This window comes from Gadus morhua, chromosome 6 (assembly GCF_902167405.1).
Source record: "Gadus morhua chromosome 6, gadMor3.0, whole genome shotgun sequence".
NCBI classification, from domain to species: Eukaryota; Metazoa; Chordata; class Actinopteri; order Gadiformes; family Gadidae; genus Gadus; species Gadus morhua.
The window spans coordinates 1,829,549-1,850,138 of NC_044053.1; the positions used below are offsets into that span (position 1 = coordinate 1,829,549).

Sequence of the window (20,590 nt, forward strand, 5' to 3'; positions counted from 1 at the left end):
GTTCCTTCAGTGGCCCACCAGGGGGCGCCCTAGATCAGACGATCCTCCAGTGAACCACCAGGGGATGCTGTAGTCCAGATCCGCCCTGACCCGGAATCACAACAACTCCTGCTCCAGGACAGACAGTCCGCAGATAGTATCGCTCACTTCGGCTGTTAATGCGACACAAAGCTTCTCCTATAATGACCCTCAGACAGCCCTAGAGCATTAAGGAGAAACATCTCGAACCCTGACATGGTCCCGGGTCTCCGGTCTCTCCGCTGTCACCCCTGCTCAGCTAGCCCATCATTCACCCCCCCACCGCCGGGCCAGCGAGTCAACAACAACCGTCTACCGCCGCATCGCCTGGTAACTTCACGCTTTTGCAGCGATCTAACATCATAGTGTGAACGGATTTGAAGTTGTGGCAGTAGATGATCTGGTCTAAAACAGTGAGCTCTCAGCTAAAAGAGCATTATTAAAAATGTATCTTCTCTGAGCGCATGTCATGTGACTCTCCTCCTGAGAGCCCATTCCCTCGGCCCAGTGTTGTTTTGTTGTTCTGCATTGGATGAATGCCATCGTTTGTGCTCAGAACTCAGCAGTATTTAGCACTCTTAGCACTTAGTACTCAGTGCGGTTCAAGTTAAACTCAGGAGCTGTCCAACCTCTCCTTAGCTCTGAGCGGAGCCGCGATGGGGAACCAGTTGGCGGGCATCGCGCCCTCACAGATCCTGTCGGTGGACAGCTACTTCTCCGACATCCACGACCACGAGTATGACAAGAGCCTGGGCAGCACACGCTTCTTCAAGGTAGCCCGCGCCAAGCACCGCGAGGGGCTGGTGGTGGTGAAGGTCTTCGCCATCCAGGACCCCTCGCTGCCCCTGACCAGCTACAAGCAGGAGCTGGAGGAGCTCAAGATCCGCCTCCACTCGGCCCAGAACTGCCTGCCCTTCCAGAAGAACTCCCTGACGGAGAAGGCCGCCATCCTGTTCCGGCAGTACGTCCGGGACAACCTGTACGACCGCATCAGCACGCGGCCCTTCCTGAACGGCGTGGAGAAGCGCTGGCTGGCGTTCCAGATCCTGACGGCCGTGGACCAGGCCCACAAGGCGGGCGTGCGGCACGGCGACATCAAGACGGAGAACGTCATGGTGACCAGCTGGAACTGGGTGCTGCTGACGGACTTCGCCAGCTTCAAGCCCACCTTCCTGCCCGAGGACAACCCCGCCGACTTCAACTACTTCTTCGACACGTCGCGGCGCCGCACCTGCTACATCGCCCCGGAGCGCTTCGTGGACGGCAGCATGTTCACGGCGGAGAACGACCAGACCACGCCCCTGGTGGACCTCTCCAGCAACAACCAGCGCAGCCGCGGGGACCTCCGGCCCGCCATGGACATCTTCTCAGCAGGTAGCCCCCCCCGGCCCACCCTGCTCCCCCCCCCGCCCCCCCGGCTCCCCCCTTCCCCCCCCCCGGCTCCCCCCTTCCCCCCCCCCGGCTCCCCCCTTCCCCCCCCATAATGCACCCTGTCCCCACCCATAATGCACCCTGTCCCCACCCATAATGCACCCTGTCCCCACCCATAATGCACCCTGTCCCCACCCATAATGCACCCTGTTCCCCACCCATAATGCACCCTGTCCTCACCCATAATGCACCCTGTCTCCACCCATAATGCACCCTGTCCCCACCCATAATGCACCCTGTCCAACCCATAATGCACCCTGTCCTCACCCATAATGCACCCTGTCCAACCCATAATGCACCCTGTCCCCACCCATAATGCACCCTATTCCCCACCCATAATGCACCCTGTCCTCACCCATAATGCACCCTGTCCTCACCCATAATGCACTCTGTCCTCACCCATAATGCACCCTGTCTCCACCCATAATGCACCCTGTCCCCACCCATAATGCACCCTGTCCAACCCATAATGCACCCTGTCCCCACCCATAATGCACCCTGTCCAACCCATAATGCACCCTGTCCCCACCCATAATGCACCCTATTCCCCACCCATAATGCACCCTGTCCTCACCCATAATGCACCCTGTCCCCACCCATAATGCACCCTGTCCCCACCCATAATGCACCCTGTCCCCACCCATAATGCACCCTGTCCTCACCCATAATGCACCCTGTCCCCACCAATAATGCACCCTGTCCCCACCCATAATGCACCCTGTCCCCACCCATAAGGAACCCTGTTCCCTACCCATAATGCCCCCTGTCCCCACCCATAATGCACCCTGTCCCCACCCATAATGCACCCTGTTCCCTACCCATAATGCCCCCTGTCCCCACCCATAATGCCCCCTGTTCCCTACCCATAATGCCCCCTGTTCCCTACCCATAATGCCCCCTGTACCCCACCCATAATGCCCCCTGTTCCCTACCCATAATGCCCTCTGTCCCCACCCATAATGCCCCCTGTTCCCTACCCATAATACCCCCTGTTCCCTACCCATAATGCCCCCTGTTCCCTACCCATAATGCCCCCTGTTCCCTACCCATAATGCCCCCTGTTCCCTACCCATAATGCCCCCTGTTCCCTACCCATAATGCCCTCTGTCCCCACCATAATGCCCCCTGTTCCCTACCATAATGCACCCTGTCCCCTACCCATAATGCCCCCTGTTCCCTACCCATAATGCCCCCTGTCCCCACCCATAATGCCCCCTGTTCCCTACCCATAATGCCCTCTGTCCCCTGCAGGCTGTGTGATCGCGGAGCTCTTCACGGAGGGGGTGCCGCTCTTTGACCTCTCCCAGCTGCTGGCGTACCGCAAGGGGCAGTTCCAGACGGAGCACGTCCTGATGAAGATAGAGGACGAGAACGTCAGAGAACTGGTACACAGACACATTCACATCTACAACGAGGGCGCTCTGCAGACGCTGTTATCCAAAGCGCCTTACATAGGTGCATTTGTCAGAAGAGAGAGCAACAATATATCTCTGTCGGTACAGTAAGGATGTTCATAGAACCAAGTGCCAAGCACTAACAATCACTAGGTTAACCCATTCCCCATGTACACCAGAGATAGCTAGGATAAGATGCTACACAATGCTATAGATGTTCCCGCTTGCTAACAGCTAACAGTACAGCCATTATTATAGTTACCGTGGAGATGGTTACTCTGGTACAGTGACTGTTGTTACAGTGACACTGCTACAGTGGAGTTACCTTCTAGCCACCAACCACCAGATTTGAACAGTTTGACAGCTACCATGGTAACTACAGTAACAGTTCCTACGTTTCTAAGGTGTAGGAACTGTTTGAAGTTACCATGGTAACTGTATTAAAGGTGTATGAAACGCCAAACCTCCGAACACCGTAACTGTTCGATGGTGACCATGCTAACTGAAGTAAAGGTGTATCAACCGCCATACATCCGAACACCGTAACTGTTTGACGGTAACCATGGTAACTCCCCCCCCTCCCCTAGGTGATGCAGATGATCCAGCGCGAGCCGGACAAGAGACAGTCGGCGGAGGACTACCTGAGGCAGCAGCGGGGGCGGGCCTTCCCCGACATCTTCTACAGCTTCCTGCAGCCGTACATGGCGCAGTTCGCCAAGGAGACCTTCCAGTCGGCCGACGAGCGCATCCTGGTCATCAGGAAGGACCTGGACAACATCCTGCTCAACCTCCGGGGAGGTGTGTGTGTGTGTGTGTGTGTGTGTGTGTGTGTGTGTGTGTGTGTGTGTGTGTGTGTGTGTGTGTGTGTGTGTGTGTGTGTGTGTGTGTGTGTGTGTGTGTGTGTGTGTGTGTGTGTGTGTGTGTGCGCGCGCGTGTGTGTGTGCGCATGTGTGTGTGTATGGATATGCTGTGTTTTCGTGTGTGTGTCTGTGGCTATGGTGTGTGTGTTCTTGTGTGTCCGTGTCTGTTGTGTGTGTGTGTTGTGTGTCTGTGTCTATGGTGTGTGTGTGTGTGTATGAATATGCCGTGTTCTTGTTTGTGTGTGTGTGTGCTTACGAGCCTATCCTGATGTCCTTGTGCGTGTTTGTGTCTGCTCGCCCCCAGGGAGCTCCTCCTCCTCCTCCTCCCTCTCCTCCCTCTCCTCCGGCGGGGAGAAGGTGTGCCAGGAGGAGGGCTCCGCGGTGGTGGGCCCCCGGGAGGAGCAGGGCCTGACGGTGCTGGTGTCGGTCATCACGTCCTGCCTGCAGACGCTGGGCTGCTGCGACGCCAAGCTGGCGGCGCTGGAGCTGGTGCTGCACCTGGCGCCGCGGCTGGCGGTGGACGTGCTGCTGGACCGCATCGCGCCCTACCTGCTGCACTTCTGCGGCGACGGGGTGCCGCGCGTCCGGGCGCAGGCCGTGCGCACGCTGGCCAAGGTGCTGGCGCTGGTGAAGGAGGTGCCGCGCAACGACGTCAACATCTACCCCGAGTACATCCTGCCCGGCATCGCCCACCTGGCGCAGGACGAGGCCACGGTGGTGAGGCTGGCCTACGCAGGTAACCCCCCGCCCCCCCAGACCCCCAAGGCACCCTCCAGGCTCAGGGTGACTGCCGGGGGCTTGAGCTGCTGTTACCGTGACGACCCGTGTGTTTGACCTGCTGTTACCCTGACGACCCGTGTGTTTGACCTGCTGTTACCGTGACGACCCGTGTGTTTGACCTGCTGTTACCCTGACGACCCGTGTGTTTGACCTGCTGTTATCGTGACGACCCGTGTGTTTGACCTGCTGTTACCGTGACGACCCGTGTGTTTGACCTGCTGTTACCGTGACGACCCGTGTGTTTGACCTGCTGTTACCGTGACGACCCGTGTGTTTGACCTGCTGCTACCGTGACGACCCGTGTGTTTGACCTGCTGTTACGTGACGACCCGTGTGTTTGACCTGCTGTTACCGTGACGACCCGTGTGTTTGACCTGCTGTTACCGTGATGACCCGTGTGTTTGTGACCTGCTGTTACCATGACGAGCCGTGTGTTCAACCTGCTGTTACCGTGACGACCCGTGTGTTTGACCTGCTGTTTCCTTGACGACCTGCTGTTTCCTTGACGACCCGCTGTTGCCGCGAAAACCTGTATGTGTGACCTGTTATTACCTTGACCCCCAGCTCCTTCCATGAAGACTATCTGTTTCCATGACGACCTGCTGTCACCGTGACTATCTATGTGTCTTCCTTGCCCTGCTGTTACCCAGACAACCTGTGTGTGCGACCTGTGTGTTTGACGACCTGTGTGTTTGACCTGTGTGTGTGACCTGTGTGTTTGACGACCTGTATGTGTGACCTGTGTGTTTGACGATCTTTGTGTGTGACCTGTGTGTTTGACGACCTGTGTGTGTGACCTGTGTGTTTGACGACCTGTGTGTGTGACCTGTGTGTTTGCCTGGTGGTTCCCCTGACGACTTGTGTGTGTGTGTGTGTGTGTGTGTGTGTGTTCGGCGGCGGCCCAGAGAACATCGCCCACCTGGCGGAGACGGCGCTGCGCTTCCTGGAGCTGGTGCAGGAGAACCAGGTGGTGCCGGAGGGCGGCCTGGAGGAGGCGGAGGAGGCTCTCCACCCCAGCGACAACTACGACTCCGGTACGCTCCACCTCTCTCCCGCCTCCTCCTCCCTCTCCCTCTCTCTCGTCCCGGCCGTGGTGGCGTTCTGAGACCGGGACACCCCTGGGTTTGTGTAACACGTACCCCCCTCCCCCCCCCCAGAGCTGCAGGCGCTCCACGAGATGGTGCAGCAGAAGGTGGTGACGCTGCTCAGCGACCCGGAGAACATTGTGAAGCAGTCGCTGATGGAGAACGGCATCACGCGACTCTGCGTGTTCTTCGGCCGGCAGAAGGCCAACGACGTGCTGCTGTCCCACATGATCACCTTCCTCAACGACAAGAACGACTGGCACCTCCGGGGGGGCTTCTTCGACAGCATCGTGGGTCAGTGGGGCCTAGGGGCGGGGCTTCAGGGGCAGGGCCTCAGGGGCGGGGCCTCAGGGGCGGGGCATGGTCTCAGTGAGGCGCCAGGGTTTGGGGCCGGTGGGGAACACCCCGGCCTGGGCTTTGGTGCTAATACCCGATCAAGGACGCTGTTTAAGGACGCACGTTGAAGTGTGAACACATTTTTCTACGATTTTAAAATCTGGAAACGGGAAGCAGCTCTGGTTCGAGCTAGGTAGCTCATGGAAGCAGAAGTTTTCGACAGGCAGGTCGGATTCTCAACTAGTAGAAAAAAGTAAATGGAAACAGAATCGGACGCTCACAATCCAGTTGTGTGTGTCTGTGAACGTGTGTCTAATGGTCTTCCCTGTGTGTGCGTATGTGTGCGTGTGTGTGTGTGCGTGTCCAGGCGTGGCTGCGTACGTGGGCTGGCAGAGCTCGTCCATCCTGAAGCCCCTGCTGCAGCAGGGTCTGAGTGACGCGGAGGAGTTTGTGATCTACAAGGCGCTCAACGCGCTGACCTGCATGTGCCAGCTGGGCCTGCTGCAGAAGCCTCACATCTACGAGTTCGTCAGTGACATCGGTGGGTTCCCATTGGCTGACGCCTCTGTCATGTGATGCGTTGGTGTGAAATGTTGTCTCGTATCCTGCTTCCTTTGTAATTGTTTTGTGGTCTATCGTTGATATATTCAGATTTTTTGTTCACTTCATTTGTTGTCATAAGGTATTTATGAATCCGATAAGATACAACAGATTCATCCCCAGCAGTAAATAAGGGTGAAACAAAAAGGATAATGTTAATAAATGTTTAAGAATATGCATATATGTACACTTTTATTTCCATAATTGTATTATTTTATTTTGTTTCTGGACATTCTTTCAGTTTGACTGATAGTCAGTCTGCATCGGGTCCTCTGTGTTCAGTGTTCCTGCTGTCCCTCAGTGTTCCTGATGTTCCTCAGTGTTCCTGATGTCCCTCACTGTTCCTCAATGTTCCTGATGCTCCTGATGATGTTCCTCAGTGTTCTTGATGTTCCTCAGTGTTCCTGATATTCCTCAGTGTTCCTGCTGTCCCTCAGTGTTCCTGATGAGTGTTCCTGATGAGTGTTCCTGATGAGTGTTCCTGATGAGTGTTCCTGATGTCGTGTTCTGTGTTCCAGCTCCGTTCCTCTGCCACCCCAACCTGTGGATCCGCTACGGGGCGGTGGGCTTCATCACGGTGGTGGCCCAGCGCCTCAGCGTTGCTGACGTCTACTGCAAGCTGATGCCCCACCTCTCGCCCTTCATCACCCAGCCCATCATACAGGTCAGACGCCCTCCTCTTCATCACCCCTCCTCCCCTCAGTGCTGGTGGTTTCATGGTGAGTGAGTGAACAGCCTAGTTGTGTTGTGGTGAATGAGTGAGCAGTCTAGTTGTGTTGTGTTTAATGAGTGAACAGCCTGGCTGTGGTGAATGAGTGAACCTCTGGCTGTGGTGAATGAGTGAACAGTCTGGCTGTGGTGAATGAGTGAACTTCTGGCTGTGTTGTGGTGAATGAGTGAACAGTCTGGTTGTGGTGAATGAGTGAACCTCTGGCTGCGCTGTGGTGAATGAGTGAACCTCTGGCTGCGCTGTGGTGAATGAGTGAACAGTCTGGTTGTGGTGAATGAGTGAACCTCTGGCTGCGCTGTGGTGAATGAGTGAACCTCTGGCTGCGCTGTGGTGAATGAGTGAACCTCTGGCTGCGCTGTGGTGAATGAGTGAACCTCTGGCTGCGCTGTGGTGAATGAGTGAACAGTCTGGTTGTGGTGAATGAGTGAACCTCTGGCTGCGCTGTGGTGAATGAGTGAACCTCTGGCTGCGCTGTGGTGAATGAGTGAACCTCTGGCTGCGCTGTGGTGAATGAGTGAACCTCTGGCTGCGCTGTGGTGAATGAGTGAACCTCTGGCTGTGCTGTGGTGAATGAGTGAACCTGTGTTGTGGTGAATGAGTGAACCTCTGGCTGTGGTGAATGAGTGAACCTCTGGCTGCACGGTGGTGAATGAGTGAACCTCTGGCTGTGCTGTGGTGAATGAGTGAACCTGTGTTGTGGTGAATGAGTGAACCTCTGGCTGCGCTGTGGTGAATGAGTGAACCTCTGGCTGCGCTGTGGTGAATGAGTGAACCTCTGGCTGCGCTGTGGTGAATGAGTGAACCTCTGGCTGCGCTGTGGTGAATGAGTGAACCTCTGGCTGCGCTGTGGTGAATGAGTGAACCTGTGTTGTGGTGAATGAGTGAACCTCTGGCTGTGGTGAATGAGTGAACCTCTGGCTGCACGGTGGTGAATGAGTGAACCTGTGTTGTGGTGAATGAGTGAACCTCTGTCTGCGCCCCGCTGCAGATGGACAAGGAGCTGGTGCTGCTGAGCGTGCTGAAGGAGCCGGTGAGCCGCTCCATCTTCGACTACGCGCTGCGCTCCAAGGACATCGCCAGCCTCTTCCGCCACCTGCTGCTGCGGCTGAAGAAGCGCGCCGGGCTGATCCCCGAGTGCCCCGCCCCCGAGGACCCCGCCATCGCCCAGCTGCTGAAGAAGCTGCTGTCCCAGGTCGGGACACACACACGCACATAGACACATGTACACACACACGCGGCGAAAACATACACACACACACACATATTCACATATACACATGTACACACACACGCGCCGAAAACATACACACACACACACACACGTATACACACACGTACACACATGAATAAACATGAATACACATGCACACACGCATACTCTTACACGTACATGTACAAACACATACACATGCACGCATGCACATCTACACACAAGCCCAGACATGCACATATGCACACGCACGTGCAAATGCGCACACACACACACACACACACATACTCGCACGTAAACTCAAATACACACACACATACACGTCTGAGGTGGTTGATGGTGGAGGCGGTTGATGGTGGAGGTGTTTGATGGTGGAGGTGGAGGTGGTTGATGGTGGAGGCGGTTGATGGTGGAGGCGGTTGATGGTGGAGGCGGTTGATGGTGGAGGCGGTTGATGGTGGAGGCGGTTGATGGTGGAGGCGGTTGATGGTGGAGGCGGAGGTGGTTGATGGTGGAGGTGGTTGATGGTGGAGGTGGTTGATGGTGGAGGCGGTTGATGGTGGAGGTGGTTGATGGTGGTTGATGGTGGAGGTGGTTGATGGTGGGGGTGGTTGACAGTCTGCGGTGGTCTTACCTTCCCTCCGCCCCCCAGGGCATGACGGAGCCCGAGGAGGACAAGCTGCTGGCGCTGAAGGAGTTCATGCTGAAGTCCAACAAGGCCAAGGCGGTGGTGGGGGAGCAGGGATCCCAGGGCGAGGCCGCCCAGACCGGGGTGATCGACCTCGCCCTGCTGGGCATCTCCGGGCGCCAGGTGGACCTGGTCAAGCCCAAGGCCGAGCCCGACGACAAGAAAGGTAACCCCTGACCCCTGACCCCGCCCACCAGGGGGCGACCTTCCTGACCTCCCAGGGGTCGTTTCCCATGATGCATCTGTCCTGAGTCATCCAGGACAGATGTCCGTGTCTCGGTTGCGAGGATGCTTCCTAAAAAGGAGATAAGATAAGGTGATAAGATAGGAAACTACACGTTTAGGTGATAGGGCTGCACGATATGGGCAAAATATGATATCCCGATATTTTTTGGCTGAATGGCGATATACGATATAAATCTCGATATTTTCTATAGAGTGGGTTAGATGTTTTTTTTCTAAGTCAAAAGCCACATGTGAGATGTTGCAAGCACTTTTATTAAAACATAGGTCAGTATGACTGCAACATGTGATTTTGTATCGTTATTTTCAACAGAATTGAATGAACATGTTAAAAAAAAAAAAAGGGACGTTTTTCACCTTCTTCACAAAATAATCACCTATGCAAAACATTATAAAGCTGTAGGTTACACACATTAGCTACCAATAAGAGCATTGGCTTCGTCGCATTGTCCTGTGTACTACGGTGAGGGTTTCAGTGCGCCGTAACTTTAATGCCCCGCCCCCTCCCTTCTCCGTTCCTTTTGGGAACATGTTTGGTTTAATTTCGCTTGTTTCGTATATTTTAATTAATTAATTAAGAGCGTCACCAGAGGGCGCCCCCAACACATTTGCCGAGCGCCGGCCCTGGTTTCGGGGCAGAAGAAACTGTCGCGGCCGGTGATGCAGCAGCACAGCCACGGAGGTTTACGCATTCCTTATACTGCACTTTGTACCGCTGCTGTAAATGGTGGAACAGATTTGTCGTGCTTCCACTTTTAGTCGCAACGGTTTTGCTACACTCTCTACAGATGACCTGCAGCTGCTGCTCATCTGTTTTTTTTTAAACCCAAACTATTTCCACATTATGGAGCCGTTGTTTCTCCTCTTTGAAACAATTTCGTCTACCGCCGCCGTCTCGTTTTCTTTACGGGTATCATCCATGTTTGTTGTGTTGTGAGGGGGCGGCGGGGGCGGGAATGAGGCGTCTTTGCACACGGCACGTTCGGAAAGACAGAGTGGGAGGGGGAGGGGTCGCGCTCACCGTCTCTAAGGCAAGGCCTGTAGACGCTTGAGGGGGAAACTGACCATTTTAACGCTTATCGATATAAACGATATTGTCAAATCTTGTATCCCCGTGGAAATTATATCGATATATATCGTACATAGCCGATATATCCTGCAGCCCTAGGTGATAGGAAACGACACGTGTAGGTGATATTAAACGACACGGTTAGGTGATTGGATAGGAAACTACACGTTTAGGTCGTTTCCTATCCTTAGTTGTTTATGGTTTAGTTAATAGACTTTTGCACAACGTGACTTATTAGTGTCGCTCTACGATGCTTCCTCACTTTGAAGCACTTTAACACATACTGTATATTTGATAATTAAGCAAGCAACCTAAAACTGTCTTGAGCGCACACTTTTTTTGTGAATGAGTGAAGGGTGTGTTATGTTTTTGTGAATGGGCGAAGGGTGTGTTATGTTTTTGTGAATGAGTGAAGGGTGTGTTATGTTTTTGTGAATGAGTGAAGGGTGTGTTATGTTTTTGTGAATGAGTGAAGGGTGAGTTACCCTACCTATCGTGTGACCGCTGTAAGAGCTTTGTTCAAATGCCTCTCAGAGCTTGAGAGAGCTTCTCACTGTCATGTGGCGCCTGGACCACAACAGTCTTCAAACCTCTCCTCACAAACAAACAAAGCCTTTATCGTTCCCTCCCTGCCACGCTCTCTCTGCAGTTCATTACTTCAAACCATGCGTGGAGCGCCTTGCAATCAGAAATCATTTGAGGGACTTTGAAATATGTTTAGTTCCTAATGTTTATTACAGAAGTGGTTTATGTTTGAATGAACGTCTGGAACGTCTTGATCCCCCCGTGGGACAGCCGGAGTTTAGCATGCGAAGCCCCAGTAAACAGAGCTGTCCAGCCCGGTCCCGTAGACCTCTGAAGAATAAGTCTCGCCTCCTAGGCTCCGGTTTGGAGTCCATGGGAAATAACACGGCGTTGTTGAACGACCGTACATATCAAACTCGGTAAGTGCTGAAGAAGTGAAAGCTGCGTCACGCTTGAACTGCACACTGTTATCATCTAGTTTCGACTGGGTTTTGGGATTGTTGGTTCCGTAAAATTAGCAAACTATTATTAATGCTACTTTAACGGCACCGCAATCCAAAATTAGAGTGGAAGCTAGATGGAAGAAGTGTGCAGTTCAAAACGTGAAGCAGCTTTTACTTCTTCGCCACCTAGTGATTGTTATGTACGGTCATTCATAAACCTCGTCTTATTTCCCGCGGACTCTGAACCGGAGCCTTGGAGGCGGGACTTATTCTTCAGAGGCCTATGGCAGCGTCTCGTAGTGAGGCGAGGCGTGTCTTCCTGCGGCGCGGGGGGGGGGGGTCCTGGACGTCCCCATTGGCCCCCCCCTGGTGTCCCTCGCTGGGGGGCGTCTGCTCGTCATCCTCCGCTGATCCCGTCAGCAGTCCGCAGGAAGTGGTATTGGAATTCTGGTTGATCTTCCTGTGGTTGTTGACCCCCCCCCCACCCCCCCACCCCCCTTACCATCCGCCCTGCAGCCAAGAAACACACCAAGCAGCAGGACTCCACCATGAACGAGGAGTGGAGGAGCATGTTCGGGTCCCAGGAGCCGGCCTCATCCCTGGTCGCCACGGTAACGGTCGCTAGGCTGCCCTGATGCTGACAGGCTGGTCTAACCTGTGTGCCAGTATCCCGCCGTCATTACAATCAGCCACCTGCCGTCTGAATTGCAATTGGGCAAATTTAATTGATTAACGAATTCACCAGATTTATTAACTGTATTCAATACATGTTGCATTAGATTAAGCTAATGTTAGAAAAGCTTTGTTCCTCTGCATCAATGCCCACACACCAAATCCCCCTCCCCTTTAATCAAACACACTGCAGTACCACCAACAGCCTCTAGAGGGGGGCAGTCAATATCAATGTGTGTGTGTCTCACTTAGTTTGTCTCTGTCCCTCTTTTTCTCTCTGACTCTGTCTGTCTGTCTGTCTGTCTGTCTGTCTGTCTGTCTGACCATCTGTCTGTCTGTCTGACCGTCTGTCCGCCCCCCAGGCTCCAGACGGGCCCCTGTCCGCGGGCCGGCGGGCGGTGGCGGCGGCGGCCCCGGTGGTCCAGGCGGCGCCGGGAGGCTCCGCCTACCAGCGGCGCCTCAACACCTGCAAGGCGGAGCTGCAGCAGCTGGTGCAGCAGAAGAGGGAGCAGTGCAGCGCGGAGCGCATGGCCAAGCAGATGATGGAGAGCGCCGAGTGGGAGAGCCGGCCGCCGCCGCCCGGTACCTAGCCCCGCGAGCACCGCTAGCACCGCTAGCACTGCTAACACTCAACATAGCTAGTACCGCTTACACTCAACCTTATAGACCAACAGTAGAGCAGACCGGTACCTAGCACAGCTAGCACCGCTAGCATCGCTAACACTCAACATAGCTAGTACCGCTAACACTCAACCTTATGGACCAGCAGTAGAGCAGACCCGTACCTAACACCGCTAACACAGCTTACACCGCTAGCACCGCTAACACCCAACGTCACAGACTAGCAGCACAGGGCAGCCCAGTAGCTAGCACCGCTAATACTCAACCTATAGACTAGCAGCAGAGAGCAACCGGTAGCTAGCTAGCACAGCTAATTCACAACAGTGTACCAGCAACTCTGAAACACAGCATTATACCCCTAGTACAGCAAACACGCAACAGGAACAACATATGGCTAACACGCTACGTGTGTGTGTGTGTGTGTGTGTGTGTGTGTGTGTGTGTGTGTGTGTGTGTGTGTGTGTGTGTGTGTGTGTGTGTGTCTTCCTCTGTTTGTGTGTGTGTGTGTGTGTCTCTGTGTGCGTGTGTGTGTGTCTTTCTCTGCGTGTGTGTCTATATGTGTGTGTGTGTGTGTGTGTGTGTGTGTGTGTGTGTGTGTGTGTGTGTCTCTCTGTGTGTGTGTGTGTGTGTGTGTGTGTCTCTTTGTGTGTGTCTCTCTGTGTGTGTCTGTGTGTGTGTGTGTGTGTGTGTGTGTGTGTGTGTGTGTCTCTCTGTGTGTGTGTGTGTGTGTGTGTGTGTCTATGTGTGTGTGTGTGTCTCTGTGTGTGTGTGTGTGTCTCTGTGTGTGTGTTTGTGTGTGTCTCTGTGTGTGTCTCTCTGTGTGTGTGTGTCTCTGTGTGTGTGTGTGTGTGTGTGTGTGTGTGTGTGTGTCTTCCTCTGTTTGTGTGTGTGTGTGTCTCTGTGTGCGTGTGTGTGTGTGTCTTTCTCTGCGTGTGTGTCTCTGTGTGTGTGTGTGTGTCTGTGTGTGTGTCTCTCTGTGTGTGTGTGTGTGTGTGTGTGTGTGTGTGTGTGTGTGTGTGTGTGTGTGTGTGTGTGTGTGTCTCTCTGTGTGTGTGTGTGTGTGTGTGTGTGTGTGTGTGTGTGTGTGTGTGTGTGTGTGTGTGTGTGTGTGTGTGTGTGTGTGTGTGTGTGTGTGTCTTCCTCTGTTTGTGTGTGTGTGTGTATCTGTGTGCGTGTGTGTGTGTCTTTCTCTGCGTGTGTGTCTCTGTGTGTGTGTGTGTGTGTGTGTGTGTCTGTGTGTGTGTGTCTCTCTGTGTGTGTGTGTGTGTGTGTCTCTCTGTGTGTGTGTGTGTGTGTGTGTGTGTGTGTGTGTGTGTGTGTGTGTGTGTGTGTGTGTGTGTGTGTGTGTGTCTCTCTGTGTGTGTGTGTGTGTCTGTGTGTAGGGTGGCACCCCAAGGGGCTGCTGGTGGCCCACCTCCACGAGCACCGTGCCGCCGTCAACCGGATCCGCGTGTCGGACGAGCACTCCATCTTCGCCACGGCGTCCAACGACGGCACGGTGAAGGTCTGGGACAGCCAGAAGATGGAGGGCAAGACCACCACCACCAGGTAGGACCTCTGGGGGGGAACCTTTCGACCCCCGGCCGAAAGGTTCCTCACACTTATTGCATGTTGTACGTCCTGGCACTTGAACAGCGTTGTGTAGCGTCTTATCCTGGCGCTCTGTGTAGTACACTGGGAATGGGTTAACCTGGTGATGGTTAGTGCTTGGCACTTGGTTCTATGAACATCCTCACTGTACCGTAAGGCGGCTCGATTATGGAAAAAAATCATTATCACGATTATTTTGGTCAATATTTAAATATTTTTAGTTAGTTTGAAAACATGATGTATTTATTCAGCACGTCTCTCCCAAAAACACTTTGTAACTGAGAACTTATAACACATATAAATACACAAAATGGTCCAAAAGAAAATGTTTGAATCTAAAATAATGTACAGATATGTATCGTGCTGTTCTTTACTGTTCAGTGTATTCGTTTTGTGATCGTTTGACGCTCAAATCGAAATCGCGATTAAAATGAGATGAATCGCCCAGCCCTCCCGTACCGACAGCGTTGTGTTGTGGTCCCTCTTCCTTCTGACTAATGGACGTACTGTAAGTCGCTGTTGGTAAACGCGCTGAATGTCTCTGCCTGTGGGGCCCTCAGGTCGGTGCTGACCTACTCTCGTATCGGCGGCCACGTGAAGACGCTGACCTTCGTCGGGGGCTCCCACTACCTCGCCGCCGCCTCGGACAACGGCTGCATCCAGCTGCTGGCCGTGGAGGCCAACAAGCCCCCCAAGTCCCCCAAGGTGCAGCCCTACCAGTCCAGGTAACCACGCCCACGCGCTACCCATCATGCACCTGCTCGTCGGTGCGTTGTCGCAGCGGTTGGGCTGCGTGTGGGGAACACCGACCCTAACACGCCACGCATCACGAAGTTCTGTTTTGAGTAAAGGTTTGGGAGAACGACCCCCTCTCTTCTTGAGCGCTCTGCGTGAGTCATTCTAGTTCAGTGTCCGAGCTGTTCCAGCTGTGTCTATAATTACCACTCCTCGCTAACGAGATGAAAGGGCTCCCATCAACAGGGCTATTCTTGGGCGACATTCCTTCGACCAAAATTACCATTCCTGCCCTTCAACGAAAACAGCCCAGATCCTAATCCGGCCTACCTCAAGTACTTCTGTAGAACTGTAAAGCTTCCGCCCCTTGAGCTCAGACGAAACCATCTGCCCGGTCTAACCCCACCCCCTCTCCTCCTCCTCCTCCTCCTCCTCCTCCTCCTCCTCCCCCCCTCTCTCTCTCTCTCCCTCCTCCTCCTCCCTCCCCCCCCCCCTCCTCCCTCTCCCCCCCTCCTCCCTCCCCCCCCCTCCTCCCCTCCCCCCCCCTCCTCTCCTCCCTCCCCCTCCTCCCTCCCCTCCCCCCCCCCCTCCTCCCTCCCCCCCCCCCCCCCCCTCCTCTCCTCCCCCCCTCCCTCCTCCCTCCCCCCCCCCTCCTCCCTCTCCCCCCCTCCCCCCCCCTCCTCCCCTGCAGGGTGCTTGACCTCCAGGGGGACGGCTGCGTGGTGGACATCCACCACTTCAACTCGGGGGCCCAGTCGGTGCTGGCCTACGCCACGGTGAACGGCGGCCTGGTGGGCTGGGACCTGCGTTGCCACACCAACGCCTGGACGCTGCGCCACGACCTGCGCTTGGGCCTCATCACCTCCTTCTCCGTGGACATGCACCAGTGCTGGCTCTGCCTGGGTGCGTTACCCCCGCCGGGCCCCCAGAGGGCGCCAGTGGCTGGGGAGGTGGGACAGGGTGGGCTCGGAGAGTTGTTCCCGTACCGTTTTTTTTCCCTTCCCGATTCCTTCCTTGAGCATCGGCTGATACGATGCGCAGTAGTCGGTACACTTACCGTCGACATTATTTTTTTTTCTGAACTAGATTGGTGTCATTGTAACAGGCAGGTTGCTAGTTAGATTCCCCTCGCTGCTCCCAGATGAGTGCCGAGGTGTCCCTGAGCAACGCACCGCACCCTGACTGCTCCCAACCGCTCGGTGTGTGGATGTGATTATGAACGCTTCTAAGTCGCGTTGGATCAAAGCGTCTGCTGAAGGCCCTAAACGTCAATGTAAATCATGCCTCCGCTTTTGGGAGGGTTGTTAGGGGGTTGGATTCCCAGACGGAAGGTTCTGGTTTCAGTCCCCGACGTCCGTGCACCACCTGTAGGTGAAGTCACTGAATGCGCAGAAACACCAACACAGAGAGAACGATTCTTCAGGCTGCTGTCCTCACGGCGCTGCCTTCCGTTCACGGCGTCAGAGGTGGAACCCACGGTGGTTTCTGGTCACCCCCTCTAACCGTTGAGAACCCCCTCTCCCATAGGCACCAGCAACGGCACCATGGCATGCTGGGATATGCGGTTCCAGCTTCCCATCTCAAACCACTCCCACCCCGCCCGATCACGAATCAGGCGGCTGCTCATGCATCCTCTCTACCAATCGTCTGTGATCGCAGGTAAGGTACCAAGATGTAATCTAATATAGAGTCCGCCTTGATGCAGACTCTGGGCTAAAGCACTGTTTATCAGGATAGTTAGTTTACTCTCTCTCTCTCTCTCTCTCTCTCTCTCTCTCTCTCTCTCTCTCTCTCTCTCTCTCTCTCTCTCTCTCTCTCTCTCTCTCTCTCTCTCTCTCTCTCTCTCTCTCTCTCTCTCTCTCGTCCTGTCCACCTCCCTGTTGGTCCATCTCTCTGTGTGTTTTCTGCCTCTCTTCCTGTGTGTCAGTGGTCCAGGCCAATGCTAGTAATAACCTTGCGGTGTCCATCTTGTGTCCAGCGGTGCAGGGTAACAACGAGGTCTCCATGTGGGACATGGAGACCGGAGACCGCAAGTTCACCCTCTGGGCTAGCTCCACCCCCCCACTCTCTGAGATGCAGGTCAGTATGTGTGTGTGTGTGTGTTTGATGTCATACTCTTTGCATGTGTTTGTTTGGGTGTACGTTGGATGGCACTTTATTGTTGTTGTGGTAGAGAAATGAAGGGGTTAGAGTCGCCAAAATGACACCGCAGAATATGTTTCAGACTAGTCTTACTGTCTCATAACATATTAATAACAGGTTCATGGTCCTATTGGGCTGTTGTGTGAGCATGTTGTGTTGCCGTCCATCAGAGCTGTGTGTCCCAGTAATGATCTGACCCCAGGGGGCGGGGGGAGGGGGGAGGGTGGCGGGGGTCAGTGTGTGGTCCCGGAGACACAAGGGTTGTTTTGGCTGCGATGCTGTTTATTTGCCCTCCCCAGAAGACTGGCCCTAAATCAAAGACTGCTTCAGATTCTGTGTGTGTGTGTGTGTGTGTGTGTGTGTGTGTGTGTGTGTGTGTGTGTGTGTGTGTGTGTGTGTGTGTGTGTGTGTGTGTGTGTGTGTGTGTGTGTGTGTGTGTGTGTGTGTGCTGTAATTGTGTGTGTGTGTGTGTGTGTGTGTACTGTAACTGTGTCTGTGTGTGTACTGTAACTCTGTGTGTGTGTGTGTGTGTGTGTGTGTGTGTGTGTGTGTGTGTGTGTGTGTGTGTGTGTGTGTGTGTACTGTAACTGTGTGTGTGTGTGTGTGTACTGTAACTGTGTGTGTGTTTGTACTGTAACTCTGTGTGTGTGTGTGTGTGTACTGTAACTCTGTGTGTGTGTGTGTGTGTGTGTGTGTGTGTGTGTGTGTGTGTGTGCTGTAACTGTGTGTGTTTGCTGTGTGTGCAGCCCTCCCCTCACAGTGTTCATGGGATCTACTGCAGCCCTGCTGATGGGAACCCCTTGCTGCTGACGGCCGGGTCCGACATGAGGATCAGGTGGCCAATCGCACCACCAGGCACACCTAACAGCCAATCACAAGCCAGATACAGTCCTAAGATCCAAGCCCACGATGGTTACAGTCCTAAAACCCAATCACAACACGGATAGATCGCTAGGATCCAATCACAGGACATGTACCCTCCTAACAGCCAATCACAGGACATGTACCCTCATAACAGCCAATCACAAGACATGTGCCCGACTTACAGCCAATCACAAGACAAGTACCCTCCTAACAGCCAATCACAAGACATGTACCCTCCTAACAGCCAATCACAGGACATGTACCCTCATAACAGCCAATCACAAGACATGCACCCTCATAACAGCCAATCACAAGACATGTACCCTCCTAACAGCCAATCACAGGACATGTACCCTCCTAACAGCCAATCACAAGACATGTACCCTCATAACAGCCAATCACAGGACATGTACCCTCATAACAGCCAATCACAAGACATGCACCCTCCTAACAGCCAATCCCAGGACATGTGCCCACCTTACAGCCAATCACAAGACATGTACCCTGTCAGAGCCGATAGCACTCTGTAGCCCCTCCGGTCCTGGCCAGAGCTGTGACCTCTGACCTCTGACCCGGGCTGTGTCTAGGTTCTGGGACCTGGCCTACCCCGAGAGGTCGTACATCGTGGCGGGCGGGGCCAACGACTCGCTGCACTGCCCCTCCGTGCTCTACAGCCGCAAGATCATCGAGGGCACCGAGGTGGTCCAGGTGAGCCCCCCCGGACACGCCCACACGCCCTCCACACAGCCAATCAGAGCCCCGGGTGACCCGCATGCCCCTCCCACAGGAGATCCACAGCAAGCAGAAGAGCGGCGCCCCCGAGGACACGCCCCGCCGCGGCCCCGAGTCACTTCCTGTGGGCCACCATGACATCATCACGGACATCGCCACCTTCCAGACCACGCAGGGCTTCATCGTCACGTCCTCCCGCGACGGCATCGTCAAAGTGTGGAAGTGAACCGTAGAGCACCTGTCTGTCTCTACTGCCTGCCTGTCTGTCTGTCTGTCTCCTACTGTCTGTCTGCCTCTCTCTGCTGTCTGTCTGGAGAGCAGTGTTACCGTAGAGCACCTGTCTGTCTCTACTGCCTGTCTGTCTGTCTGTCTGTCTCTACTGCCTGTCTGTCTGTTTGTCTCCTACTGTCTGTCTGCCTCTCTCTGCTGTCTGTCTGGAGAGCAGTGTTACCGTAGAGCACCTGTCTGTCTGTCTGCCTCTCTCTACTGTCTGTCTGGAGAGCAGTGTTACCGTAGAGCACCTGTCTGTCTGTCTGCCTCTCTCTGCTGTCTGTCTGGAGAGCAGTGTTACCATAGGGCACATGTCTGTCTCTACTGCCTGTCTGTCTGTCTGTCTCTACTGCCTGTCTGTCTGCCTGTCTGTCTGTCTCTACTGTCTGTCTGTCTGCCTCCAGCCCGTGTCGTACTCCCCCAGCTCCTTCCATAACCCCTCCCTTTTGCTTCTCCTTTCTTTGTACATATGTTTACTTTTTAATATAAACAAAATCATTATGATTTAATTTGTGATCAGGATCTTGCATAAAACAAGAGATGTGAAGTTTGCAATTGTTTTGGTTTTTTTATCCAATTTATTGCGACTATGATATAGACTCAACTATGTGGCTCGGCTTGTTGCCATTCATTTTGCTCGATAATAAATCAATTAGTATTTTGCCAATTAAAAAGATTTAGTCTCTTTTATTATTTTCATTGCAATTGAGCTTTGATGATGAAACCATTGAGGATTTCATTCCAATAGAATACTTTATAATCCTAACCGAATGGAACCAGCTCTGCCTTTTGTCTGACTAGATCAGACGGAAAGATCTTCAGAACCAGCTGAGAATCAGCCTTAAGGTTTGGCGGTAAGGCGTCTCACCTGGTCCCAGCTTAACAGTTAAAACGTGGAACGTTTGGACATTTTATGTTATCAAGGTTTTGGATAAAAGAAACCCCACCATTCCTCAGCCAAATCACCAGATTACCTTGACATTCAGGGCGTTTAGCAGACACTTATCGAAAGCAATTTACAATAAGTACATCTGTCAGAAGAAGAAACAACAATATATCGCTGTCGGTACAGTGAGGATGTTCATAGAACCAAGTGCCAAGCACCAACTCGATTAACCCATTCCCCATATGCTACAAAGATATACTAGGATAAGGTGCTACACGATGCTAAGTACGAGGCTACCAGATAAATATGAAAGCCTGTTTCCTGCCAAGAACGAATGCAGTCAAGGTTGAACAACCTTTCAATTATTTGACCACCAGGTGTGATGATGTGGATTATCCATTAAACGCCATGTCAAAATCGACCCTCTTGTGACGTCACAAGTGGGATTGTATCCTGGGTAGGCCAGCCTACCAGTAGATTCAGTCCACTGGATAGGCTGGTAGGCTGATCCATCCATAGCAGTTATTAATCTACAGAATCAATATCAACATTTATTTAATAAGCTAAAGGCTTCTGACTGACGTCTGGCTGACCGTTATTAAAGCTGTATCAGGACGACCTCGTAGGCCTGTCTGGCTGCTGGGGTTTCATGCGCAGCGGTTGACC

General features: G+C 53.6%; 1 protein-coding gene across 1 annotated transcript; it reads left to right on the forward strand.

The window, feature by feature from the left end:
* The first annotated feature begins 65 nt into the window (after positions 1–65).
* Positions 66–19,723, forward strand: pik3r4 (phosphoinositide-3-kinase, regulatory subunit 4). The gene is made up of 21 exons (XM_030358724.1): positions 66–348; positions 658–1,392; positions 2,701–2,834; positions 3,431–3,641; positions 4,008–4,439; positions 5,389–5,517; positions 5,641–5,862; positions 6,272–6,445; positions 7,023–7,168; positions 8,223–8,426; positions 9,097–9,298; positions 11,929–12,023; positions 12,447–12,666; positions 14,088–14,253; positions 14,856–15,020; positions 15,722–15,933; positions 16,558–16,689; positions 17,009–17,109; positions 17,919–18,007; positions 18,624–18,744; positions 18,824–19,723. Exons 2-21 carry the CDS (start codon positions 675–677, stop codon positions 18,992–18,994), a joined length of 4,044 nt encoding a protein of 1,347 aa, XP_030214584.1. The 5' UTR covers positions 66–348; positions 658–674; the 3' UTR covers positions 18,995–19,723.
* Positions 19,724–20,590: the final 867 nt, after the last annotated feature.